General features: G+C 52.5%; 1 protein-coding gene and 1 long non-coding RNA gene across 6 annotated transcripts in view; both read left to right on the top strand.

Moving 5' to 3' along the window:
• The first annotated feature begins 43 nt into the window (after window positions 1-43).
• LOC138690072 (uncharacterized) lies at window positions 44-25,279 on the top strand. 4 transcript variants are annotated; one of them, XR_011328867.1, is made up of 4 exons: window positions 44-921; window positions 19,868-20,047; window positions 21,333-21,831; window positions 22,016-25,279. It is a non-coding gene; the product is annotated as an uncharacterized lncRNA (long non-coding RNA). The 4 variants fall into 4 exon arrangements; XR_011328866.1 differs by lacking the exon at window positions 44-921 and having other exon boundaries at window positions 19,593-20,047; XR_011328868.1 differs by lacking the exons at window positions 44-921; window positions 19,868-20,047 and having other exon boundaries at window positions 20,067-21,571; window positions 21,710-21,831.
• A 1,843-nt stretch (window positions 25,280-27,122) lies between these two features.
• KDM7A (lysine demethylase 7A) overlaps window positions 27,123-27,564 on the top strand; it is a 69,182-nt gene continuing 68,740 nt past the window's right edge. Inside the window, exon 1 of one of the 2 annotated variants that reach the window (XM_069807522.1) lies at window positions 27,123-27,446. In XM_069807522.1, coding sequence (XP_069663623.1) covers window positions 27,328-27,446 — 119 coding nt within the window. In that variant the 5' untranslated portion in view covers window positions 27,123-27,327. The remainder of the gene's footprint in view (window positions 27,447-27,564) is intronic. The other variant, XM_069807521.1, reaches the window with a different exon arrangement.

Here is a 27,564-nt window from a genome sequence, read left to right as displayed (position 1 = left end):
TGTGAAAACAAATGTGATGGGCAAATCAGAGGGTACTCCTAGAGCACAGGAGCAGATAGCAAGTTTTGTGGCTCTCTTGTTAGGTTTAAGATTACTGCCAGGAGAAGGAAGATTTCTGCTGAGATTACAGAAGCCCAGGTAAACTATTTGGGGACAACCTCTCTTGTTTTGCAGTAGTTTTTAAAGCAGCAGATGGCAGTTGATAGACCTCTAGATGAATTGGTGAAGTCTGCATTCTTGCTCAGTTGTAAAGGCTAGGAAATCCATACACCACTACCTCTTGTCCTTGTGGGCCATGTAAGAATATAATCCAGAGCATACCAGTGGAATGACAGCAGATAAGGATGAGATTTCTTACATGTGCTATTTAAATCTACTTTCCTTATAATGTAGTAAGCAAAGTATTGGGGATTTTGGATGGGTTGATTTCTCTGGGCTCCTGGATTCCAACACTAGCTCAGAGAACTCCTACACCTGGAGACCTCCATCCTCACTCTTTCCCCATTTGTCAGGTGGGACCAGTTTCTAGAACTCACTCATCTGCTCTGGGGTACACAGCAGAGACAAGCGATGTAGGGCTGGCAAAAGCTGGTGGTGCTTGCCTGCAGTGAGTGCCAAAGATGACAAAGCAATTGGGTAATAGCTGACTGTGCTACTCAGCCAGAAGGATGGGGTGTCTGAGAGGCAGTTTCATCGGGACTGGCTCAACTATCCATTCACCTCTTCTTCAGCCTCCTTGCCCTCTGCTGTAACTCTTGCATCCTTCTGGGAATATTAATGTTTCATTTCTTCCAGTCAGAAGCAGGTTCATCCCAGGACTGCTTATCAAGGCACAGCAACAAGTAGGACGGGCGGCAACAGGCGGCTGTGGTTCCTGCTGTCGAATGCAAAGGAGCTGTTAACGCAAGGAGGGACGTGAAGGTAGGAGCCCTGCCTGCAATAGCAGGCGTGCATCAGCATTGCGCCAGCACGAGTGATTTTTTGTATTAGTGCACACCTCCAAATGGCACGTGAGCGTGTGTGTGGGGCTGGTAGAGTCTCTGCTGGAGGTGGCTTTTTGCCACTTAGTTTTGTTTCTGTGCGCATCTGCGATGCTGTTCAGGGCTACTGGAGCTCGCAGGCCCATTTTTAAACACTGTCTTGGCCCTGTATGCTCAGGGAGCGTCAGAACTGGGTTCCCTGAGAGAAGGAGAAAGGTTCTGGGGGAACGTGGAGCCATGGCCCCAGCAGCTGGGTGCCACCCTGGTACTGAGGGAATCTGGCCTTTGCTCCCAGATGGTGAAATCCAAATTGCTTTACATACCTGGTTCTGCTGTACTTTGCCTCTTGCTTTGGCTGCTATTTTGCTATCAGTTGGATGAGGATCTCTGCCTGTCTTCTGCGACTTCGTTGACTGCAGTTTTCTCAACTGCCTTCACTTCTTACACAGGAAGGGAGCGGGGAGTAGTTTTGGAGGGTTTATCGTAAGGCAAGGACTCGGTTTGCCTGACTTGCTCTTTTCTTCCACTGTTTTACCTCAGTTTACCTGTGTAGCCTCAAATATGCAGGGCCAGATTCCTCCCTCTTCTGTCCCCAGTCTGTTTTCTTTGCTCCAGCCTTTGTGGTAGCTTGTCTCCAGGACTAGAAAAGAAGCTGGTATTTTCTGTGCTAACAAAGTGAGCATTGTAATGCAGTTGCAGAGTGGGTGGATGTGATTGCCGACAGACGTATTCCTTCTGCTGGGGTGTGGATTAAAGCTCAAGGTGACTTTGTTCCTGCATAAATTCACTAACTTTCCCCGGGGAAGTGAAGGGGCAGGGTTGGGAGGGGAGAAGCATGATAAATGAAAGTGTCGGAAGGAAATGCACTTACATAGCACGCACTACCAAAGCATAAATGCGTGCTCTGTGAGGAACTTTCAACCTAGCTTAAGGTAGCACTCCGTGGATTGAAAAAACCCAGGGCGATGTTTAGCTGAGAAGTTGAGCGCAGCTCTCTGCAGGCTGCTATCCCAGTGTAATTGCCTGGGTAAGTGGATTAGCGAGCAGCAGCGTGGCTTGTTTGGGGTTAGGCAGGCTCCGAGGGCACCGTTCCTCACAAGAGGATGAGATGGAGGCAGGCAGCCTTTGCCGCTCTCTACCAGTCAGACCTGTTTGACACTGAAAGCTGTGGCAGACGGTTGGGTTGTCATCGCGTGGGCTCACTGGGAAGGGTCCCATGGAAACAGTTCCTTTCAGAGCTATCACTTGTCCTTATCTGCCACGAGGTGCGTATGGTGACAGCAAATCACATCTGGGGACACTTCTTCTCTGCCTATGTTGCCATGGGAATCGGCGTCTTCTGCAGCTTTGTCTTCTGTGAAAAAAGAGAAGTATTGTTACCTCCCCTGGCTTACCCACCCAAATGTGCCAAGGATGAGGGGGTTGTGGTCAGCCACATCATGCCAGAAGCAAAACGTTCTTGTCAGGGACGGGGCTGCCAGGTTGCTTGTCTTAAAATCTCATCTGGCCAGGCTTGTCCTTCTGCAGTGGTTAACCACATCTACATTACGGGGTGGTGATGCAGAGCACGAAGCGGTGAGGCACACTGGCCCAGGTAGCCCTGCTCCCCTCGCCCTGGGCGTTGGACACAGAGCTATCTGACCTTGCCAGAGTAACAGGGCTGGGACCTGCCCTTGCACCCGCTTCACAGTTCAGTAGAAGAATCTGGGTCACGCAGACGTCTGACATGCCAAAACATGATGTCGCTTCAAAAGTCTGGCACGGTCCAGGGCTTCGAACGCCCATCCAGCGGGGACTCAGGTGGGGTCCCCTGCCTTGGGGGGGGGCTGCAGCAGGGGCTGAGGTACACCAGGTTCGTGGGGAGAGGTGCCGCGTTTCGTCTCCCTCCCCGGGTGACTGAGCAGCCCCCGGCAGGGATGTGGGAGCCGTGTGGCTGGTCCATCGCAACCAGGAGGCGAAGGGACCCAAGGAGTTCCCGGGGAGCGGGAGCCCGGTTGGGATCCTAACCCGGGATCTGCATCTCTCCTGTGCTTCAGCTCACGGCCGAGCCGTGTTGAGTGTGGTAGGGAGAGAAGGGAAACTGTATTTACAAAGCGAGCCTTAACTCTTAGGGGAAACTGTCCGGTCCCTGGAATTTTCCATGCTGTACGGGGAGCCAAGGCTCTCGCTCTGAACTATCCTGAGGAGATAACGAGAAACTAGCTGGGTTCGGAGAGCTCCCCGCCTTTGTACCGTATGTCTTGTTCCTTCCTCCCAGCCCTCGCTTGCGTCATTTCTTTAGATCGTAACTGATCTCTATTTTAGTTACACTTCTCGAGTGGATTCCGATACAGAATTAAAAGATATTTATCTGCCCCAAACTCCTACGAAATAAAGAAGTGGTGTTATTTCCACGGTACGAATGAGGAACTGAGTCAGCGGGAGGCTAAATGACACATCTGAGGTTACCCAAGAGTGCTGAACGCTGCTGGGAACCGAATCTGGTGGTTCCTCTCCCAGCTGCCAGAGCCCTCGCCCTCCGCGGCGCGGGATGTGGGGCATCGCCCCGCTCTGCCCCCGGCCTTTCCTCTCGGCCTGGGCCCTTGGACTCTGAAACGAGCCATAAATGCAGTCAGCCACTTTCAAGGGGAAAGAGTGATTTATCTCGAGCCCTAAGCTTTTGGCACTGGAATTAAAAGTAGAAGTTGGACCGGTCTGTGTAAAGAACGCCACAATTACAGTCCAGCGCTTTTGCTTAGACTTTGGTGTTTGTGGTGCCACCTTCTCCTGGGGAAGCAGCTGTGATGCCTCCAACTGACAAAAGGTTCATATTTGTGCTGAAGTTGACATGGGGTTTGCAGCTAAAAATACCGCACGCTTTCAAACTGTGCTGCTTCATGCTGTGCAAAGAGTCTTCTTGATGATCAGTCATTCAAGTTAGAAGCAGTTAAATGTAGAAATACAGATGAGAAACGTGGAATTCTGGAGCAGCAGGAGAAAAAAAGGCCATAGCAGTTTAGCCTGGGATGGAAATAGAATACACAATTCGCTCTCAAAAATGTGTGCAAGTGCTGTATTTTTAAATATAAAAAATGTCTATGTAATAGGCTGTTTTAAATGAGTCATTCAAAAAATGCAGGAAGTTTCACTTTCTCGTCTAATAGATGCGTGTTTCTGTGTTTACCCTTTTGCATATGTATGAGTACATACACATGTATAAATACATGAAATGCTCGCATTGTTGTAGCTTGAACAGTTTTGCCATATTTCTCCCTCTTTGGGTGGTGGTGTTTAGTCTTCAAGGATATTCATCACAAAATCCACTTTAACTCGTGCACTGCTAATTTAACAGAAAGGGGCTTGAAGCTGTTTTCGTTGCCCTTGATGTCTGTCTGCAAAAGGGCCTTCTTGGAAGTTGTCAAGAGTATTGAAATAAAACAACAGGATAAAAACAATGAATAATAGTGGGTAGGCAACTAATGAGTCACCACGAAATACCGTCAGTGGAATATGCTGAGCTCCAACCCAGCTCGGTCTGGCTACCTATGCATCATTGCTGAGTTCTTCGAAATGTGCCACTACAAACGGCTGATGCAGTCAGCTAACCTCAGTGAAATGGTACAACTTCAAAGCTCTGGGAATAATAAAAGTCGTGTCTGCCACTGTCTGCTTACTCACCCTTGAAACAAGCTGGTATGAAAGCAGCAGAGAGCAATTTAGGCTCGCAAACAAACTGACTCGCAGGCTGTGATGTGTTAGAAATTAGTCATGTTTTGGTTCGTGCTTCTGATTTTGCTCAGCAGCCGTCTGCGGTGCCTCAGCCTCTGCCTGCTGTCCTGGAAGTCGAGCAAGAGGGGAGAAGCAGGGAGCGATGGGGCAGAGGGACTCCTCCAGAAAGGAGACCCGAGCCCCCCGAGCTGCCCCACCACGCGTGGTCCAGCGCCGGCAGGCAGCCCTCCGCGCCGGCACGGCCGTGCCGTTGCCTCCGGTCAGGGCTTTGCGGGGTGACCTGCTGCTGAGGGCTGAGGTTTGCCAGCGCTGCCTGCGGGCAGGAGCGGCAGAGGTTGGGAAATGCATCGGAGGTTGGGAAACGCATCGCGCGTGGTGTTTGAAGGCACAAAGGGATGCTTTATTGGCCTGGGGCTTCTCATTCAGCGGCTTCCCCAGTGTGGACACCTCCGCAGGGAGGTCTTTTACCTTTGCCAGAAGAAAGGAGGGAAAGGTCGCCCCATTGTTCTCGGGCTTCAAAACCGCTTCCCCTCCCCGAAACCATGGGGCCGGTGGGGGGCTGCTTTGGTGGCGTTTTTCTTTCATGAGTCCGGGGGTGGGTTAGCCTGTTTCAAACACCTTCCTCCAGCCTTTCCCTTATTGTACAGCCATATACTCCTGCCGGCGGGCAGTAAACCAGCAGTTAAAACCAAATCCCTTTCTGGCGGGCTCTCTGAGCCCTGTCCCTCCTCCTGACTGCCGCGGGGCTCAGCCCTGCCGTGCTGCTTTTGAGGACAAGCGTACAGGGGTGCGTCCACCGTGGCCGCAGGGTTTGCTGGAGGTGGGAGCTCGCCGGCTGCCCTGCCCGGTGCAGCTTGCTCACCCCAGCGAGCCGCAGATGCCGTGGGCCAAAGCCAGGCCCTTTCCTCCACTTGTTCGGCCCTGGGAGCCCACGAGGGCTTGGGGCATTTTGACTCGCTGTCCGTGACAGCGGACCCCCCATGGATGGCGGGGGTCCCACGTATGGGTGGGCACCCATCACGTGTGGGATACCAGCGTTGGGGCGAGCCGTGGTGGGAAACAGCCAAGGGAAACGTGCCCGGGGGTGCAACGCCACGCAGAGGTGTCACCTCGCTGTCCTTGCCCTCCAAAACAAGGTGCTCAGCGCCCAGGGAGGGAACGACGACGCTGCGGTGGCTGTAAAGGGCCCGAGCAGCGGGTGGGTTGATTTGTGGGATGTGCAGCGATATATTTTCCCTAGCGCTGTGGGTGTCCGGGGTTATACAGCGTGCTGAGACTGCCCGGTGCTCTGCCGGAGCCCGATTCTTATCAGTCGCTTTTTCTTTCTGCCTAGTACCAGCTCGCAGGGGACACAACCCGAGCGGCGGCAGGGCAGAGCACAGGGGATGCCCACCCGGCCGGCGCATCCCCCGGCACATCCACCGACAGACACGGCGCTGCACAGACCCCAGCTGCGGCTCACGGACGTCGGGGCAGGAAAACCCACGTTGGCTCCTGTCTTTCAAGTAAGAGCTAGGCAACGTTGATAAATCTGAGCCAAAGGGCGATCCCGGTGCAACGGCTGCTTTTAATCAATAAGAGGACATCTCGCAGGTGAGGCCAGCTCCCCGCCGTGGGGGCCTGCAAAGGGACCCCCTGGGAGGGGGTTACCCAGCGCTGCCGGCAAAGCCCCAGAGACCCGTGTTGAGTTTGGACTGTTTTAATGTTTAACAGGTGCAGGTGCACCTCTGCAATACAGGCGGTGGAGCAGGAGGCTGGTGGTAGTCAAAAGAGAAAAAGGGTTTTACAGCACGTGCTGCAGGCGCTTTTTGAAATGGTAATATCACATCATCTCGCTTCTACTTTTCTGAAGCGGTAAAGCCCAACTCGAGCAAAAATATTCCGTTAGAGCTAATGAGAGTCGTACATATCAGTCTTTTCAGTGGCTAGGAATTAATACAGAATATTTTATCCTTTAAAATGCTGGGCAAACATTAACTAATCCTCTCAACACCCTTCTGGGGTAGGTAAATATTACTCTCTCCCAGGTGCAGAAACTAAAGAGGAAAAGTTATGTGATTTGCTTAAAGCCACAGAGGGAGTCAGGTGGGGGTAGAGATGAGGGGGAGGGTTTTTATAGCTTGTGCCTGTGGTTGTGCTTATTGCAGGTGCTGCTTCTCAGCCAGTGTTGTTTTATAAAGTCAGTTGTGGCGGTGGGGAAACGCGCTGGCGTCTCCTTAGCGCTACAAGGAGCGGAGCAGCGGATGCGCGAGCACGGCTGCCGCCGTACAAACCGGCCACGCTCCGGGGTCTGCCTGGAGCACGGACAAAAGGAAGGGCTTTCGGGGACAGGGTTTTCAGGGAGCGCACAGCTCTGCAAAAGCCCTCTCGCTTTGAAGTCACTAAAGTTTCGGCCGGTTGGCTTCGAGGCAGGACTTAGTGTCGTGAAAAGCTTGTCGCTTCCAGGCTGAGCTTGCCATGGGTGGGGGGTGCCTCGCAGGGGGCTTAGCCCCGAGCCGCCTGCCTTTAAAGCGGGTGATAAATGTTGTCTGCAGAGCTGGACTTGTTTATCTTTGGGATTTACATCGCAGATACAGTGGCGGGACAGCCCTGTTGTTTGCAGACCTGGAGGGAAAGCTGAGCACCCGCTTCTGCCAGCCTGTCCGTCCCGAGGAGGGGGCTGCTGCCGTGGGTGTCGGGGGGGCCGCCGCTGCCCAGGCTCAGCCTTCCCGCAGCACCCGCTGCTGCTCGGGGCGAGGGTGGCTCTTGGGATGTCAGCGCCCGGTGCCGCCTCCTCTTCTTCGCGGCTGGGATTTTAAATGCCCTTGTAGCGAGAGGTTTCTCTCGTTGTGTTTAATCGCACCACGCTAACCTCTCCCTGCTCCCGTTCCCATGGCGCGTTGGCTCGTCTCCTTGCTTGTCTTCTCATCTCTGACCTGGCCAGGGCTTCAGTTCACAGGCGATCAGATAAAATTCAATGGAAACGTTTGTGTGTCAAGCCACTCTCGCCTGCAAAGATAAAGGTCACATATGTGCCTCCGAGGTAGCGCTGGGGTTTACCAAGTATTCACCCAGCAGACTGCGACCACGGCCACTTCAGGGCAGTCGCCGTCCATTGGAAAGCCCTTGTTTGTTGTTCCCGATCCCATTTCGGATCAGGTCCGAGGCAGGGCCACATAGTCTGGGTCTGTTCCTGCGTGACGGGCTGCCAGGGAAGGCTCCTGTCTCTGCTGTGTAGTGCCTGGGCTCTTTTAATTAGAGACACATGGTTTATTATTTGAAAGAGTGTGCTTTCCCGGTCATTTGTTAGGATCTTGTATCTGAGAGTGCTGCAGCTTGTAAGCCTTAAATTAAGCTGTATGAAGGACATTGAGCACCTCGGGAAGGGGGTGCTGCAGAACCGGAGCCTATTGTTCTTGCCCTGAATTGCGGGGAAGCTCTTTCCCCATGCCGGCTCTTTTACTTGGTAGCCAACTAATACACACGGTGGTTTGTTTCTGTCTCCATCTGTTCCAATTTCAGTTTATTCACGGCTCTGTAGGTATTGTACACTCTGCTGATTTTTTTTTTTTTTTTGGATGGGAGAGCCTCCCCTTTTCATGGTTCACTTATTCATTTTGTAGGTCTCTGGCTTCCTCGTCAAGTTTTCTCTTTTGTTGTATTAATTGGTCTTAAATCTATAGTCAGGTGCTGCGCGCGTGCTTCCCGGGTACACCTTAACCATCTGCTGTGTTTCATCTCCATGGTACCCAGGCCAAATTCCAGCTCTGGTAATGACATCCTGCCTCCCCGCATTTTCCCTGTGCTTTTAATTGGCTTTAGTTCACTTTTTTTTTTTCTGTCCTAATGTGCCCCTTCACTCAGCGGCAGGGAGAGGTGGATTTGGGTGGTGAGGGGCTCCAGGCTGCCAGCACCCACCTGGGGGCAAGAAATCTGGCAGCGGGCAGCTCTCCTGCCTGCAAGGAGCAGCCACAGCACAACTTCACGACTGGAGAGCAAAACGGGAAAATGTTGCACTGGAAACAAGATGCACGTTTTCCACACTGAAAGCAGTTGCATGACGTTCGGAGGCATGCAGTGAATTTTGCATTTCCTCAAAGTCTTTTGCAAGAGAGAGTAGGCTGCTTGCTGAAACGGGTGCCATTGCCTCCTGCCCGTCCTATCCAAACAGAGCAGCTGTAGTTCTGGAGGAGGGCAGAGCAACTCCTGATAACGTTTACCTCTGGCCTTAACACTCCGAGATCTTGATACCTTCAGAGTAAAAACCAATGTATCCAAGTGATCCCGGAGGGTATTGAAGCTCCAGGAGTCTCGCTGGCGCTTTCGCCTGGCTTATCTGACACTTTAATAGCGCAACAGTTGTTAGCTTTACAACCGGGTTTCGGGAGGACGAGAGTGGTGTCTGTGTTTGGGAATTGCTCTGTGGGGCACACGTTTTCCAGTGAGAGAGCTGGTTCTTGCTTTCTTGCTACTCTTTCTTTCCATCTTTTTGTTTTTTAAATACCGGATTCTCATTGTTGTTAAAGAGATTCTCTAATGCTCAAAAGCATGGCCTAAACTTCTTATGCACTTTGTCTATTCCTTGCCAGCCTGGAAGCTTTCTCTTCTCTCTGCTAATCCTGTTACTTCCAGTGACAGCCCCAGCCCCGGGGTGAGCCGCTGGCAGGGCTCCGTCTCGCCTGCGCTCTCCGACTGCGAGTCCTAAATGTCACAGCCCAGCTCCAGTTGTTGTACCGAGACCCAGACTGCGGATGGATGGATGGATGGATGGATGGATGGATGTCCTCCTGCTATTACTGCTTGCTGCTTATCATCTAATCTCAGTTTCATTGGAACAATTTGTGCGGTTTAATGTCAACAGTCAGACCTCTGCTACCCTGGTGTGGTTAGCTGCTCGTTTATATTGTTTTACATGGGGCAGCCTGTCAGGGGGTTTCTCCCTGGCTGTTTGTCAGGGTGGGAGTTCAGGGCAGGGACCTGGCCCAGGGGCCCCACTGCTCCCTCATGGAGGGACCTCTGCACTGGGCTTCCCAAGGGCATCTGCGTGTCCTGCTTTCAAGCATTGTCAAACAGGAGAAATGGCATCTGTGTCCTTCCCGAGGGCACTGGCTGAGAGCCTGGGAAGAAGCTGTGCTCTTCGGGATCCCCCCACCCCAAGCCTGCCTCCCCTCCTTCCCTTTCCTCGCCAGAAACCCAGCACGCTCTGCAAACCGCTCTGTGAACTCTCAGGAGGAGCCGAAATCGCTGTTGTCCCCGGCCTCCCCAAATCCAGCATGCTCTTCATGTGGATTAAAGGTTCCCATGAGCTTTCTGAGGCCACATGCAAGGGCTGGGCTTTGGACCGTGTTCCCCTCCATTTCCTTGGCATCAGGTGGAAGCCGGACCGTTTCCCCCACCGCAGAGCGGGACTAAACTGGACGGCAGGGCCAGGTGCCCGACGGGGGGCTGGGGCCAAGGCACGTGCCTCAGACTCTGGCCAGGGCCACCACCAGACTCTTGCCAGCTCCGTTATTAGGTGAATTTGTCCATGCTCAATTTACTTCTGCCCTTTACCTTTCATACTGCCCTGTGTGCAGGTTACAGGATGGGCTGGGACTTTAGCGTGCATTTAAATGTTGGTAAAACATGTATAAAATGAAATACCCCCATGCCTTTGTGCTTGTTGGCGCTTGGCTACCCAGTCAGTAGCACTTTTACAGCTTTCGCAGCAGTCTGGGTGCACAGCCCGGAGCTGCCGGCACCCACCAAGAAGGTGGGTGCCTGCTGAGGTTGGCAGCAACACCTGCCTCTTCTACAGCTTTCTGTAGCAGGAAAAATCTTCCTGGTTGAGTGCAGGGCCAGTGGTGGAGGCTGGGCTGTAGGCAGCCACTCAAAAGTGAGGTGATGATTGGCATCACTTTTTGCCTCCGTAGGCAAAACGTCCGTGGGACTTCAAATGCCTGGTGGTGGTTTCAACTGCTTTGGAAATGCCAAAGGAAGGATTGGGACTGTGGGATTGTTCAAGGGAGGATTGCCACATGAAGTTCTGTCATCTCCCGGGCTTATGTGAACCAGTGGAAGGAACGTCAGGTCTTGTCCTTGCAGAATTCCTCTCGCCCTGTTCTGCACAGACCGTCCCTTGAAACAGCGGTAAGCCGCCTGTGCTCCCATCCTCCTGGCAGTGGAGCATAAAGTACTTGTACCGATGTCTCCCCTAGCAAACCAGCATTGAACGCATAGGGAGAGAGACCAGTTCTTACCAATGAACAAAGCAGTGCAGCTAAGAATAAAACCACCATCAGTGAACAACCCTGCAAGCCCCAATCCCACAAGGTCCTTGCAATATTATATATTATTTGTCTTTTCAGCCTTAAGGTCTTTGTGAAGATGGTGGGTCGCTCGGCAAGGTGTTAAGCATGCACATGTGTGCATGTAGGAAGGTGTCTGTCCCGAAGCATTGAGAGTCCAAGTGCACAAGGCGGGCGGCAGGGGAAAGGAAAGGCTATGGATCCCCTTTCCCTGACAGGGAGTAGGCTGACTACAAGACAGATATGTTTAATAGTATTTGGAAGCACAGAGATGTCAGGAGGAGGTTTCCCTGACAAGTTGCTTGCTGGGACGCTTCATAGCATGGCCTTCGGAGTACCTCTGAGAGATTAAACGTCCTTGAAAACTTGGTCTTGGACTTGTGAGACTTGGGAGTTCAGCACCGAGTTTTGGACTCTGAAGTAGTCTTTTAACCATGGCAGCATCCTTTGTTTGCTACAAGGTAATACACTGGGTCAGATTTGACTGTTTCAAAGGCATGGGTTGGTTTACCAGTGCAGTGGGTTAGTACTTTGCTTGTATCCACCCCCCCCCCCATAGCTCTAATTTCTGTATTGATGGAACAGTTTGTGAATGCTCATGGATTTATTAGTGCTCTTGCTCCTGTGACAGAGAGAAGTGGTTTTTCGTGTTTCACAAGTAGATGGTGTGGCATAGAAGAAATAAGGTCTTTTAACTCGGTGTCAGAGAAGAAAATGTTGGCAGGGTGTTAGCAGTGCCTCGGGTGGGCAGCATCCTGCCCCCCCTGCTGGGATGCTTACAGCAGGGAGCAGAGGTCCCCTGGTTAAGGACTCAGCCGGTGCTCCCTTCTCCTGCCCCTTTCCATGTTCCCACAGATCAGATCAGCCCTCTGTGCCACAGGCTGTCACCTGATTTATGGGAGCCATAAACTGCAAAGCAGAAAGAAATAAAAATACTAAACACTTAGCGTTTTTTAAAGGCCAACAGCACATTGAAGTCTCGGTGATAATTTGCTCATAAAGAAATATTATGCTTCAGATCATAATCCTAGGCTGCAGATGGAGGCTGAGATCTGGCCTGAGTCCCTCCCACTTAGGCTGTAAAAGGAAGGGAATGGGATGAAAAAAACCACATAGCGTGTGGGGATTAGGCTTGGCTATCTTGCTGTCCATCACCTCTGGTGCCTGGGAGGTCATGTGGAGAAGTGCTGATGTTCTCCAGAAAAAACTCTTGTCCTCTGCTGGAGGGACAGTGGGCTGGCGAGAAGAGAGGGGAGGATAAAAATCCGCAAGCAGTAGTCAAACAACTGAAATTTATAGGCTGTGTGGAAGTGCCCAAATTGTTGAGAGCTGTTCCCCTGGACTAAGCAGGGGGTCTTGCCTACTTTAACTGTAATATTGTCAGTCTGGCCAGGCCAAACACTTGTTGGTGCTGCTTGGGCAGCAGTTGTCTTTAATATTTGTTGCTGAACACTGATTTTTGGTCAATGCACATAGGTGTGTCTGTTTCCAGCAGTAAAAACCAGCCCCCAGCCAGCACAGCACCTATAAGAGCAGACAAGCAGTAGGTACCGGAGCAGGTTAGACCTAAGTGGTGTCAGTGTTTGATTGCTAGAGAGGTCTCCTGGCTGCCCCAGGCAGGGGCCTGCTCTGGGCGGCTAAAATTCCTTTCTGGTTAACCTTCCTGCTGCAAACACTGCCTGTGCCTATTTACCTACTGGGTTTGCACTGGTGACTGGCACCCAGCGGCTAAAAGCAATGCATTTCACCAATGGAGATCAAGGATTTCACGGCCAGTTCAGTGCAGCCGTATTTTCTCCTATCTGATCTTTTCCACCTTACCCTGCCAAAACTACCTACTAGTCCACTGCCTTCTCAAATGAATCTTCCTGTGATGCTCTAGGGTTGCAGGAGGACAGGAAGGTTGTCAGCAATTTGTTTGATTTTTTTTTTCCTTCTGTTCTTTATGTCCCGCTGGCAGGGAGGCTGCCTGCAGTGCTGCCTTGCACCCTGAACAGCACAGATCTTGGTTCCCTTTTTCAAGTCTTCTTCCTACAAGAAACTTTTCTTTAAAAGAGAACCTTGCTTTCTCAGATACACATCCTAAATGTGGTGATGTTGGGCCATTATAAAGACATGGGAAGGGAACTGGGAGGAAATTGTCACTTCTGGGTTTTGGGGGTTTTTTCCTTTTTTTTTTTTCCTCCTCTCCCCCAATAATCGAAATGAACAGCTTTTCTGGGAAGCCCTAACTCTGCTCTGGGACTCATAATATTAATGAAGTCCACTATTCCAGCTCCGTTCCAGGTGCAGCCTGAGCGGTGTTGAATTATCACCTCCCCTTGGCCTGCTGGCCACACTGCCGCTGACATTGCCCACTACGCAGTTCTTGGTGTTTGCGATGAGAGCACACTGCTAACTCACACATGGCTTGGCACGTCTGTAACTCCCAGGTCCTCCTTTTCAGCCGGGCGACTACTCGGCCGGTCTCTTCCCAGCCTGTGCTGATGCCTGGTGTTATTCCTCCCCAGGGCAGAGCTTTGCACTCCCCTTCCTGTGCCTCGTGAGGTTGCTGTTGGCCCAAAACTTGAGTTTCTCAGGGTTGTTTTGGATCCTCAGTTTGCTGAGAGTATGATCTTTCTCCCATGCTACATTTAAAGGGTTTTTATCACTTCAGGAGAGCTACTGAGTTCAGCCATGCTGCACCTCGAAGGCTTGCTGGCGATCTCAGCAGACACGTGTTAATGGTAACCGAAGGGGCAGGGTACTGCATTTCAACAACGACTTTCTTAATTAAAATAAGAGGGGTTTAACAAAAACAAATCCAAAACTTAAGTAGCCTGGTTGAAAAGGGAATCCGAAGTATTTAACTTCTCCTGCAAAGATGCCGCTTGGGCAATTCCCCAGTTACCAGGGTGGTCCTGGGCTTGGCAGTGCCTGTACTCCTGGGGCAGGAGCATCTCCTCCTCATGCAAGCAGGAGAGTTTCAAATACTCTTTGTCAACCCCAGAGAAGCAAGGGCATGGGTCTAGTTTAACTCCCTCTGGGAAAAAAAATCACTTTTACCTCGTAAATTAATCCAAGAGTGTTCCCTCCTCTACAGCCCTTTACAGTATTGAACACTATAGGAGAAACCTCGTGGGGAGAGAGGGCTCACAGGCTATTTCTCCTCTAGTTAGATCAGGCAGTTCATTATCTTGGAGAAATCAAAACTTTCAAAGCTTCTGGCTGCCCCCATCTTTCCTTTAGTGTTTCCTGAAATGTTTAACAGCATCCTCTTTGCCTGTTTCCCAGTGACAGGGTTCCTCTTTGCGGTCAAGGTTTCTCTTTCTCTCCTCCTCAGCCACTGAGAAGCAAAGACCTTGTTAGTATGTCTTTGCAGGGAAAACAAACGATCGTGATGGCCAAACCACACCATTTCTTCTGGTAAGTGGCTGCAGAAGTGGAACTTGTTCCTTTCTCCAGTTGTTTTCACTTCTGCAAACATGAGGGAGAAGGAATGCTTTCACCCACCAGACACAAAGCACACTTGGAAGTGTGGTGAATTTGTAGTGATGCCTTTTAATAATACACAGAAAGAAATCAGCTCCGAACTTCATTCCCCCCAGACCCATCCTTTGATTAAAAGGCTGCAGGTGAGGTGTCCTTGCAAGTTTGGCAATAGGCACTGGTGCTATCTGAATAGCAGTGAACATCTCGCTTCTAATAGGGCTAAAATAGTGGCTGTGGCTCAGAGTAAGCAATAGCTGCATGTTCACAAACGGTGCCAGAAATGGTAGATAAATCACTGATCACTCCAATAAAATGCTCAAATATGAGGAACACTTCCAGTAACTTTACTTGGATGTTCTTAACTCTGACCTTCAGGGAGCACAGACACTTATAAAGAATAATACACAGATACTGTTCATTATAAAGTATGTAAATAAAAACCAGCAGAACCGTATGCTCTCTGGACATGTGCAGGTTTGGATACGCAAGAAGCATGCTTGTGCATCATCCTTTAAGTCAGTGTAGGCTTGTCTCTTGGGTATCAGGTCCAACGCTCTTACCCACACTGGTTTGGGCAATAGCTGCAAAGTGAATGAAACCTGTCTGGCTTTTTTGCTTGTGAGCCTGCAGGGGAGCTGGGGGTAGCAGAGGTTGTTTGGCTGCTCTGCTGGTGGGGAGGTAGTTATAACTGCTGCGTAACCCCTTCTCGCTGGGTAACTTGATTGCTGCAACAGGCGTACGCTGGGGTGAGTAGTGCCGATCCGAGGCCAGCCAGGATTCAAAGCATGCCACCAGTTCAGCGACTCTTTTGCTTTGATTTTCTTTCTGGCGACATCCTGCCCAGTGATACCTTTGGAAAACTACATTTGCAGCTCCATCCATCAGTGCTTCTCTCCCAGGTTTGATCAGTGCTGGGCTCTTGCCTTCCTCTCTGCTTTGGTTCATAAGAACCTCTTTCCCTCTGTGCCTTTCTTGCAGCTCCTCTGTGTGTACATCGCTGCCTCCAGTGGGGTAGGTTTTCTGCCCACGGGTGGGGTGACCACACTCCAGGACATGTCTGCCCTCCTCCTTGCTCTGCCTCGGAAGGAACGGCTCCTCAGGAGCGGCAGTCAGCACAGCAGACGGCAGATAGAAAATCACCCCTGGGAGCTCAGAGTTTCTTTTGGAGGTGACCTGGCTTGTGAGGGCTTAATGGCCCGACAAGAGACTGGCTGCGGGAACCGCAGCAGTCCCCTCCCGCTCCCGGGAGAAGCAGCCCCGCTGCTCTCATCTGATGCTGAAGTGCAACGCTGACTCTGTTACCCATCCCCGCTTGTCCAGCGGCAAAGCGATTAATTTTCCAAGTGACATAGTCTATTGAACACTTCTTTAAATTAGGGCACTGGAGGCGTAATTTAGATTAGGGTTAAGTTCTAGCTGCAGGGGAGACACTTAAAACACACAGCGCGTGTGCCAACAGACCCGCTCATCTCACCAGAAAGTGAATAAATCTGCCTTCTCGGCAGAGAATTTCCTGCTAAACCTGGGGACCCTTTCAGGCTTCGCTGGGTGCAAAGCTGTTTTGTCGCGAGAGGAGGAGGGAGCCGTGGCCTGATGGAGACGAGTGCCGTAGCTGAGCAGAGCTGGCTCCTCGGGCACCGGCTGGTGAATGAACACTGTCTCACCACCCAAATGCACAGTGGTGCGGTGGAGGTCTCTGGGCAGATGGGGTAGGAGATGCTTTCTCTGGATGTCTCTTTTATTCCTAGGAAACCTGTGCGATGTGCTTTTCAAATCCACTGTTCCAGAAGAGCAACTAAACACGTGCTGAACTTTGATCGTGTGACTGTTGGCATTAATAAGTTACAAACTGACCGAAGTGCTCTGCAGGAGCTGAAGGCAGCCTGGGGGAAGTTCCCTGCTTTTCAGCAAGCGGCACCTTGTTACACCCCATCCCGTTCCCATCAGCTTCATTAACTCGGGCAGCTTCTCCGGCTCGGATGCCAAAATGGCTCTTGTAGTCACGTTAGTTCAGCTCTGGGCTGATGCAGCCGGCCCTCCAGCTGCTGAAATGCCGCTGTGCGGGACCGCCAGCTCGGTGCAGACCCGGGGCCGGCAGGGCAGAGCTGCCGTGTCCCCGTTTGCCTGAGGAAGAAAGGAGGTGTCATGGAAGGGGCACAGAGGAGAGAGGCCAGGAGCTCTGCCACCAACCCACCGCTCAACTCCGGGCTCAGCTCTGGTCTTTCTCCTTTCTCTGACTTTTTACAGTCCAAGATGAAGGCCTTTTGCTTTATCTGGCTTCTTGCTTTATCTACCCTCACAAAGTCTCGTCTTAGCTGGCGGCTTTGGGAACGACTGCCTTGCTTCTGCAATGTAGATGTTACTGGGAATCTCCTGACCACTGAACTCAGGGCAATTCCTGCTTATAAAGCTTGAGTATACTTTACAAGAGGTGCTGAATCTTCACTGTGAAGTGCAAAACTCAAAGAAGCAAGTGATGCTGTTTAGATATCGTGGTTTCTACTCCTCTTGTTTTTCTTTTAAAGTAAGAATTTTACCGTTTTCTTTAGCAAAAACGTATTTCTGGACAAAGCTTGTTTGGAGACCTCCTTGTTGGTGGCCATGGGAGCTTTTTCGCAATGACGACTTAGAATTTATTTAAAATACACCAAATATAATGAAAAATAGGAGGAGAAACTGAACTTTGGACAGAGCCTTCCTCTTTAGTGTGCACTCCTTAGTACCAGAAAACGTCAGAAACTGTTCTCCCAACACAAGACTGAGAAACGGGCTCTTTAGTTTTATGTATACAGCTGCCTCCTCGCCATCCCTGTCCCTTATAGATACGCTTCAGGCTCCATCAGCAGCCTCTGTATGGTAAGTCTCCCGGTGCTCATTCCCAGACCCCGCTGTTCTCTGTGCTGGAGCGCCCAGCACGGCTGTCCCGGCAGTGGAGCAGATGCGTGCTGGGGCTCCTTCGTGGTCCCAGGTGCCATCCCTCTGGAGCAAGCTTTTCCCTTGGGTTTGTGGACCTTACCTTTCTTTCTTTGCTTATGTCCCGTTGGCTGTATTGCCTGAACGAGACCTACCTTGCGGTTGTTTCTGCACGTGGCTAAGATCGCTGGTGCGAGCGGTGCTGGCGGGGAGGTGCGAGACAGCCGAGGGCGGCCAGGGCAGGGACCGCACGAGCCGGTGTGCTGCCTCCGGATGAGCGGTACCTCCGCGGCTGTCGCTCGCCAGAGCTGGCCCACGTGCTGTGGCTGCTGTGGGGCCAGGCGGCGCTTGTGGTCCCTTGGATGGTGGCATGGGCATCGGGGGGTCACCCCGCTCCCTGCACTGGAGGGGCCTGGCTTTCCCCTTCTCTCCGTCCTAGCGCCGGTGCAGTGGCGGTGGGAGGAGAGCGGAGCAGCGTGCTGCAGCTGGGGACCGACCCCTCGGGAGGGCTTGGCAATTACGGCTCTGCCCTAAAACAAGGGGATCTGGGGTCCTGCCACCAGCCCGGCAGGACTTGGGCGGGCTGTAATGCTGCAGCCGCAGATGTGGCTCACACGGGGTGGGGGGCCACGGCCGCCGCTTGACAAAGCAGCGGAGGTTTGGCAGAGGCGTCCGTGCCGCTCCCGAGGCCGAAGCCCGTGCTGCCAGATCTGCTCCCCGGCGCAGCTCGTCAGGGCTTGCCTTCCCCGCCATCTGCGGGGCGAGGGCAGCCCTCCCGCTCCCCTCCGCAGCACCCGACGCCCGCTCCCCGCCTCCCGACGGCATCGCGGGGCCAAATCTCCGGGGGAGCCGGAGGGGGCTGCCGGGTGCCCCTTGGCTGCGGAGAAACAACCCCCCCTGCCCCGCGTCCGTCTGTCCGCGTCGCTCTGCAGCCCCCGGGCCGGGCCGTTGGGGGTGGCACGGCGGGGACCCTCCCTGCCCTTCTGGGGCAGAAGGAGCGCGGGCCGGCGGGCCAGACGGGCACGTACGGCGGGGAGAGGGCAGGAGGCCTTTTCGCGCGCGAGGCCTTCCTTCAACAAAGCCGTTTCTGTCCCGCTCCCAATATTTCCGCCTGTGCGGTTGGGGAGCGGGGTGGGGGTGTGTGTGCGTGTGAGTGTGGAGGAGCACAAAGGACCCCAGACAATAGGGCGAGCGGGAGCATTCCTCACACCCATGGCGGCCGGCGAAGGAGCTTTGTCTCCGGCCGCTGCCTCCCTCCGTTTCGGGGGGCAGTCGCTGCCGTCCCCCCCTGCTCCTTTGTTCCGGCGCTGCCTGCCAGGGGTGAGACGGGCAGGTGAGCGGCGCGCGAGGCAGGGGGCCGGCGACGTGCTGCGGCGGGTGCATATTAATGGATTTCTCCAGCCTGTCGCTGGGTGTTCGACTTGATTCATGAGACTCCTCCGTCTTGGGCAACGACGAATGTGGCCGGGAGGGAGAGAGCTATTGTCTTGCCAGGCCCCGGGGCCCTGCCGGTGCTGCTCCGGTGGCTGCCATCGCCGCCGTCCCCAGCCGCAAAAAAGCGCTTTGTGCCTTTGCCCCGACGTCCGTCCGTCCGGGGCGACGCGAGGTGGGACCGGCTGATACCCGCACACCGTGGGTGTCCCTGCGGCGTGACGCTGCGCGGGGGAGAAGGCAGGCAGGCAGCTTCCCAAACACACCGCCTCGAAGTGCGAGAGCAACCGCGCTCCAGCCGCGACGGGCTGCGTCCGAGCGGGGCTGCTCCTGTAAGTGAAAACGCTTCCACCCAGAACCTTAGCGGCAGCAGAGATCAAACACGGGAAAGCCCATCGGTGCTTTTTGTGTTTTTTTTTTTAACGGCAGCTATAGATTTTTACACCAGATTTTATAATTGGCTATAATTTTTGAACAGAATAAATACGCAGCTGGTGGACAGATACTAGCCAGGCAGCAGTCAGCCTCTGTCTTGAAAAGGCTGGTTCAGGTACAGCATTTGATAATGCTGACATGGAAAGGGTGCGTATGGTAATACCAGGGAAGGAAAACAAACAGGACGGAGCGTACTCCATCATGCTGACAAAGACGCGGATTGTACATGCTGGGGTGCAAATAGGATTGTTTGCATATTCAGCTGACTCTATCTTCCCCTTTTCCCCATCCCCGAGCATCGGTGGTGCCTGAGCTCCTCAGGGAGCTGTTTGAGTCGGGGGGACAAATGTGCATGGGGGAGGGGGGCAAAGGAGCATGTGGAGGAGGGAGGGATGGGAGCAGAGAGGGTGCTGCTTTTGGGGGCTACAACGGAAAGGGGCTAGCTGGTGGGGTGAAGCCCTGGGAGTAGGGTTTATCGGACTGAATGTAGGGAGCTACTGATGAGCTTGTCCAACAGCTTTCCTTTTATAACCCTAACGTGCAGCTCATCCTGTCCTGAACTAGACATCAAACAACACATCTAAATCGTGCTCCAGAGCAAAGTAAAGGTCCCAGGTTTGATTTTTTTCCTTTTTTTTTTTTTTTTTTCTTTCTTTTTCTCAGCCATCAAGGAATAAAGCTGAACTGAAGGGGCAAGGAGCATTTATTCCCAGTGGGTAAAGAGAAGGCAGCTGATATGAAGGATTTTCTCCAGCGATACCACTCCCCAGGTGGCAAACCCCACCTCTGAGTTTCCAGTAAACCTACCAGGACTACAAAGCAAACAAATCAAGAAATGCCAAGGTGTATTTATTCTCCTGTTAACCTGCTGCCCTGATCCCTCCCTGGCACACATTGGTAGCACACAAGGGTGCACCCCGACTCTGTGTCCCGGGAAGGGTGTACTGCTGCAAGCCTGGCCAGGGAGAGGTGACTGAATGAGGACCTGGCTCTCAACTCCTGCTCTCCGGCCGTCGCAGCGTGGAAAGGGGATGCTGGAGGGGAGCCTGCGTTGGGAACAGCGGTGCTTGGGGGCTGTGCCAACCCTTTGCGCTGCCTGCTCTCAGCGAGGCAGAAAATTGGTTGTAAAGGGGAACTCGCACACACCTGTTTGCAGCTGAAGCTGGAGGAGCTTATGTTAGAGGTCACCTGGACTCCACTGCTGTCAAATATTGGCTGCAAGTGAGATGGGTTTTCTGAATGCCATGTTTGACTTGGTGACACATCCAGAACCTCTGGGAAGAGCTTTTTCAAATAAGCTTATCGTCAAGCTTTTTGCAGTTCTCTTTTTTCCCTTTTTTTTTCCCTTCTTCCTTCTTATAAAGAGAATTAGGCAATCACAGCATTTTGATGAGTTGCCTCTTAGCCTCTTGCTTCATAGCACATGGCCTTCCTGAAGAACCAAGGAAAAGCTGATAAACTGGGTGTAGGAGACTTGCCTGGCTTTCCTTTCCCCATCTAATGTTCCTCCCTGCGCTGCCCTCAGAGCGTGTCCTGCTCCTAGTTGCTCTCTTAACTTGTCCCTACTTACAATATTCTGTACATAAAACACAACCGGGTGCTTTTCGCTCTGATTAAAATCATGCTGTGTAAAAGAAAAACCAAATTAGCTCTGGCCTTTGGGCTCCTGACAAGTTTCCAGCGCTGCTTTCAGCACCGCAGAGATTGCGTAACTCCACATCTTCTGTGCAGTGACGTCTCCCCCTCCGTCATGAGCTGGGCTGGCTGCCGCACATCCAGGTTCAGCTATTAATACTTCAAGCAGCTTTTAGCACTGAAGGAGGAAGAGCGATTGCCAGCAGCTGGGTGGCATGCAGCAACTTGTTTTTTCTTGCTAGGGGACAATGACGTGGGAAGGGGTAAAAGGAGGAGGATTTCCTGGGTAATTCCCCAAGTTTTGATGTTTGTGCAAATACCTCCCAGTCTAATGTGTGCTAAGTGACTGGGGAGCCCAGTGCAGGGAGAGTTAATGCTTCAGTACAGGTTAGCCCTTGAAGGAAGAATACAGTAGCATCTTATACAAACTATGGCTTGAGTTTGCCAGATCTTTTATGCAATGAAGCACAGGGCGCTTTCCTGCCTCCTCCAGGGATTCAAGCCAGGTACACCGTTACACCGTTTCAGCATTGCTAACAGAAGGGCTGAGCCTGCAGCTATCGTGTCGCGTTTTCGGCAGAAACCGTTGCGTCTCGGCAACTTCCTCCAAGGATGCTAAACCAAACGCTGTCCAGACTCGCGAGCGAATGAGTTGCAAATGACATCACTGATCCGAAACGGTGCGTGGGCACGATGTGGGCGAATGTTCCCTGCGCTGGGTGTTTTCTAAAGGTCTCTGAAGCATGAGGCATGACTGAATGACTTGTGTTTTCTTTAAATGACGAGTGGGTGAATCCTGAATTGTTGGGCTGCTTTTATTTTTGTTAGATGTGTGTGGGCTGACAACATGACTCAGTATTTTCTCAGCAGATGCAAAGATCATATTGCCAATTCTGGGTATACTTCGGGCAGTTTCATGCAGAGAACTGGAATGCTTTTTTGGTCCGGAGCTTTGCTTTTTGGCAGCCTTAAGCCTCTTGATGTGAAAATAAGTAAGTAATTCAAAAAATGACTGCTTTTCCAAAATGTATAAAAATACACTGAAGAAATGACTGAACATGGGGAAACTACCTCTACCCCCATGTTTTCCCAACAATTTATCTGATTATTTTCATGTTATTCTAGAAATGTCCATTGATGTCTGATTTTTTTTTTTTTTTTTCTGATTCTCCCTAGTCGGGATTGCTCCTGAGCCATGTCTTTGCCGGCTGAGTATCATCTCCAGTATTTTTTTAACCAGCCATGCCCTGCCGGGTGAAAGCCACCATCTTCTGACTGATGGGTGTAAGTTCTTGCCCTGCTCCCAAGAGACAAGTAGGCATATTTGTGTGTACGTGTATGTGGTTCGGCCAGTACCCAGAAGTGACAAAAGTCCCAGAAAATTTCCTTTTCTCCCTTCTGGCAACCTCCCTGCCCTGCTCCCCCTTCTTTGTCCTCCCTGTATGCCACCTACAGCGTCTGGCATGTGCTTTGGGAGATGCATGAAGCCAGCCATGGACTGTGGATGCTTTTATTGTGCAACGATGTGTGCTCTCTTCTCCCATCCCCTCTTGTCTGCTGCAGGGCAGAGTGCTGGTAGTCATGTCCTTGATAAGAATAGGTTGCTTGCTAAGACCCTTACGTGTAATCATAGCCCAGCATCCTAGAGCCACTGATAAACTATTTTTCCCTGCTGATACCAGCCCTTAGCCCACCATGAATCTTGCTGAAGGTATGGGAATGGCTAGACAATACTAGACTTGTGGGTGAAGGATGTTGTGCAGCAAAGGTTATCTTTTGGGAGATCAGAAGATGATGTGCCTATAGATGTATTCTGTAGAGCGTGCAGGGTGAAATGAATTCCATAGACCCTGTTTTTTTGATCTCTAACAGTAACTTTAACCACAGAAAAATTCCCACACTCAACCCCTAGCAATGGCCTTGTCTAATGTGACCTCTACTTAGCACCGTGACCCAAACCCCACTACAATCCTGACTATACTGGCCCATATAACAGAGAGCCATACCTGACCGATAGCTAATTGTAAGCCATATGCACAAGCATGTATTGTAGTGCTAGGGGACCATATCATCTTCCTACCATTCTAGCTCTTCAGTTCTAAGCCCTACGTCCTATTCCTGACATTTTATCTAGCCTCCACTGCCCACCCACGGCAATAATTCACCCCGAACTTTAGGTCGAGTGCATCCATCGTCCCTCCAGACCTAATGGGAAGCTGCTTGATTTGGTTAGCTCTAGTGCCTTTGTAGCCCTATCCCTAAATGACAAGAACTGGATGCCAGTCCTTATTATATCTCTGAAATCCTCACATTATTCATGAATAATCCCAGACTTTTCAGCCCTTTCTACCCCAAAGCCTGATTCCAGCTTTAACCATAAACTGTCAGCCAGCACTCCTCCGAACATAACCCAAAGCCTTCCGCCTCGCTGGGTACCAGCACTCGGGCTTGCCCAGAGGGGCAAAGAAAGAGGTGATGCCCTTTAGTCCTTGGTGTCCCAATCCCTAACCCTGACTTTAGTGTCGACAGACCTGATGGTCTTTACGTACTGGCCTGTGCTTCTGAGTGCCAGAGCCATTCACCCCAGCCAGCCCCAGCCCTCATGACTGTGTTTCTAAGGTCTTTGCTGGAGTCTGGGCACGGGGCTGGGGGTGGCCAGTGGGGCTTTCTCAGGGCACGTTTTGGTGGAGTATAAGGTGGAAAGATTTGGGGGGGAGGGCATGGCTTGAGGGATCAACTGGTTTGCTCCAGCCACTGAGGGGATGGTAGGCTGGGTGCAACCTACGGCGTGGGCCAAGGGGGAGCATGAGAGTGTCGGTACATCAGTGAGAGAGCAAGGAGGCACCCTGTCACAGAGAAGAAGCAGTGGGCAGGGATGATTAGAAAAGCCTGAGAATGGCTGATGTGTCCCAGTGACCTTGCTGCTTTCTTAAAACAAGCCTCATTGCTCCTGCCTGCTTACTTCTCACTGCCCTTCTACAGGTTCTTCGTCACCATCCCCCACCCCTTGTCCTCCTGCCTCTGGATCTCCAGAGCTACTTGCTCCTCTAGAGCTGGTTCCACAGCCCTCCCCAGCCCTGCGGCACCGCTGCCTCGCCTGCTTCTGGCAGTCGGATCTCCTCCAGGGGCCAAGCATATGAACCTGACGTTGCTTATTACAAGGCGCTCTGCCACCCATATTTCACGCTGGCATGTCTTGCTGGTTGGGAGCCAAGGACAGAGAGGGCTATGGCCCCAGGTCTCTTAAGGTGTCAGATGTGTTACTGTGAATAATGAGCTTGCTTGTGAAGATTTTTGGGGATTGGGCTCTAAACTGGCTTCATTTATTTGTTTACGTTCAAGGTCCATATTGCAATTTTTGTTTCTAAACTGCATTTAATAAGACTGTCATATAAAAGCTCTCCAAGTTTCTGGGAAGAACACTTATTAAAAGTGGTTTTGTAATTCTTACAGTGTGTGGTCTTTGGCTTTTCTGAACTTTTGCTGTGTTACATTCAAGTATAGTTTAGTGTGGTTGGAAAGAAAGCTTGGAAAGAGAAAAGCTGACAAGGAGCAGATCAGACTGAGAGGGAGATGGATCTGGTTTATGCTTCTATTTTTTGCAGCAGATGGAGTCGGTATTCCCCACCTGCTTAAGGAGTGCCCACAGCGGACTGACTCACAAACACACCTTGCTCTGAGAGAAATCACAACAGCAAAAGGATGATGTTTGTGGCAGTAGAGAAAGTGTTTATTAAATGGCAAGCTTTGCTTTGCATGCTTAAGGTTGCACCTTCTTTCTTTAAAAAAAATAAATCTGTTTGTTGCAGTAATCAAGGCTGGTGAAGGGAAGGTCCCCATGGAGTGCTGAGGCCAACCTGCTTCCTCATTCTTTGCACTCTGACAGTTGGGCAACTTTCTTCTATGTCAGTTGAAAACTTCCTCATCAAATCCGGTAACACAGGACTCACCCTGAAGAAAACAAGGTCTCCTCCCCACGTAACACACGTTAGGCAGCCTCACCCCCATCTCTTATGGGAAAACCCAATGGTGTGCTTTACCAGGGAGATTAAGGGTTTTGTCATTTGCAGACACCTCCTGAAATACAATGTGTGTATTTTTATGGCCACTTTGGATAAAGTTAGCACTGCAGCTGGTAACTGCAACTTCAAGATAAAACTCATCATGTGACATCCTAAGGAACAGCAAACTGAGGAGCAAGGAATTGTTTTTTTTCAGACTCCAGCATGGCTACATATACTGACACTTTGTTGCACAAACACAGAATAATGACTTTAACTTGAACAGTTGTCTCTTAGTAGCTGTTATATTACCTGTAATTGTTTCTGCAAGAGCTTGCAGGCCCTACCATTAACACGCATCTTCCTGGGTGTGCTTTTGAATCAGATTAATAAAGGAAAACACTAATTTTCATGAGGAAGCCTCTTGGTATGTATTATTTCCAGAAACCCCGAAATCATCATTTGTTACCCTGCTGGTGTTTTTTACCCCTATTAAGCTCAACATCAGCTTTTTAGAGGACCGCTGTGTCCATGGTCACATTCTGAGTTGCTAAAATACTGGGATGCGTTGGAAAACAAGAGTACTGAAACATCCACTAACAACATCCCGCAGGTCAGAACCGCATGCACTTTCTAAATAGGTCGGGGTTTGGTCTGAGAATCCGGTATTTCTTGAAGAGGTCCTTTACATTTCATATATTTCTCTATTTCATTCTCTATTCAGTCACATAGACTGCATGCTGGATTTATTTGTTTTACATTTCTTTGCTGTCCCATTTGCTGCCAAATCATCATCTCGTGTTGCTGTCTTATATAAATGTTAACATTAGCTAGCTTCAAAGTAACAGCCTGGAAAGGAAACATTTACTTCTGAGCTTCCCCCTGCCAAACAAACGTGCAGTATATGTTTTTTTGTGGCTCCTGGTGGTTAAGGGCATGGGATGTAAACTCATAATGCCGTATGCACCGTTAGTCTATTACAGTTACGATCACCGTAACACGCATTTCAACGTACTTCTTGTTTCACTTTTAAATTGGTACATTCAGTGTGGAGGACGTAACTCTCTATTCCCTTATACAACATAATCTCCACAGGTCCTTGAGACTCTGCCTGCCAGCAGGAAAAAAAAAATATAAAAATTTCCATTGTAAACTCTACTTTTTTGTCCTTGATGACGTACAACGCGTGCATCGGTGTTACTTTTGTGCCCTGAAAGAACGGGCGATGGCATGGAATGGAACGGCGCTGCAAACATATGCAGAGGCCTTGACAAGAAGTAACGGACCGCAGGCCCCAGCTCCACAGCGTGAAAGCACCGGCCGGCCTGGACACCACGACATCAGTCGACCTGCCTCTGCCCCGAGACCCCTCCAGCACGAAGCAGCGCTGCCCGTCCGCTCAACGTTCGGTGTGCGCACCGGCGAGGTGGGAAAAGCCTCCTCAAAAACCCGCCGGGAACGAGCGCTGCCTCACTGACTTTCTGTGAGCCGCGGTCTTCGGCTACTTCGACTGAACCCGCAGGAGCGGAATGAAGTTAGAAGGAGGGAGGACGGCCTCCCGCAGCAGGCCTGCGCGGCTCCCGCCGCCAGAACCAAGCGGGACCCGGCTGCTCCCGGACAGCGGCCCCTACGCCAAGGCCCGGTGCTGTCTGCGGGAGGCCCCTGCTCGGGAAGGAGCCGGGACGAGCCCACCGAGGCGGAGAGGCCGGGCCGTCGGACCGGACCGGACCGGACCCGCCGGCGCCGTCGGCCCGAGCCCGGCGGAGCATGGGGTGGCCTCTGCGCCTGCGCCGGCGGCCCGACAACAAAGTCCGGCCTTCGGGCGCCTTCGGGCGCCTCCGGCAACGCTCGGCCGCTTCCGCCGCCGCGGTTACATAAGGGGGAGCCGGCGCGCGCCGCCGCCGCCGCCGCCCCGCCTTCTCGCCGCCCGTGTCCTCGCGGCACCCTGCCCCTCCCCCCTCCCCGCGTGACGCTTGCCCGGGGGAGGGGGGAAGGGCAGGGCCAGCGCGTGCCTCCCCGCGCCACGCCTCCCGGGAGGGGAGGGGCGGGCGGCGGCACGTGCGCTCCCCTCCCCGCGCCCAATGGGAGCCGGGTTTCCCTCCCCCCTCCCCTCCCCACCTCCCTCCCCCGCGCACGCTCTGTTTCCAGCCGCTCGGCGAGACGGGCGGGGCGCGGAGCGTTCCGCGGGGCGCAGGCGCGGCGGGGACGGTGGCTGTGAGGCGAGAGAGGGCGGGGGGGGGGGGCGGTTCTCCCCCTCCCCTCCCCTCCCCTCCCGCCCGCCTCCGCGGGGGCCGGGTGACGCACGTGCGCGCGCCCCCGCGCGCTGTTGTTCGCTCGCTCCCGCGCCGCCTCAGCCCGTGCCTGCCTGCCGGCGGCGGGGCGCGCGCGGCGTGTGGGGCTGGCACGCGCGCTGTTGTTATTGGTGCCGCCGGCCGCGGCGGGGGGAGGGGGAGCGGGCGGGCGCCTCAGTCAGTGAGTTCTTTAAAGATGGCCGGAGCGGCGGCGACTGCCGCCGCGACCCCCGTGTACTGCGTGTGCCGGGAGCCCTACGACGTGAGCCGCTTCATGATCGAGTGCGACATCTGCAAGGACTGGTTCCACGGCAGGTAGGCGCCGGGAGCCGCGCGGGGACGGGCGCCGCGGGGCGGCGGCGGAGGGGGGGGACACACGGGACCGCCGGGTCGGCCGGGCACAGGCGGTGGCAGTCACCCCCCGCCCGGTAAC

This window comes from Haliaeetus albicilla, chromosome 19 (genome assembly GCF_947461875.1).
Source record: "Haliaeetus albicilla chromosome 19, bHalAlb1.1, whole genome shotgun sequence".
NCBI lineage: Eukaryota > Metazoa > Chordata > Aves > Accipitriformes > Accipitridae > Haliaeetus > Haliaeetus albicilla.
Note: the sequence above shows the minus strand (reverse complement) of the source record. Positions and strands in the feature narration are given on the sequence as shown.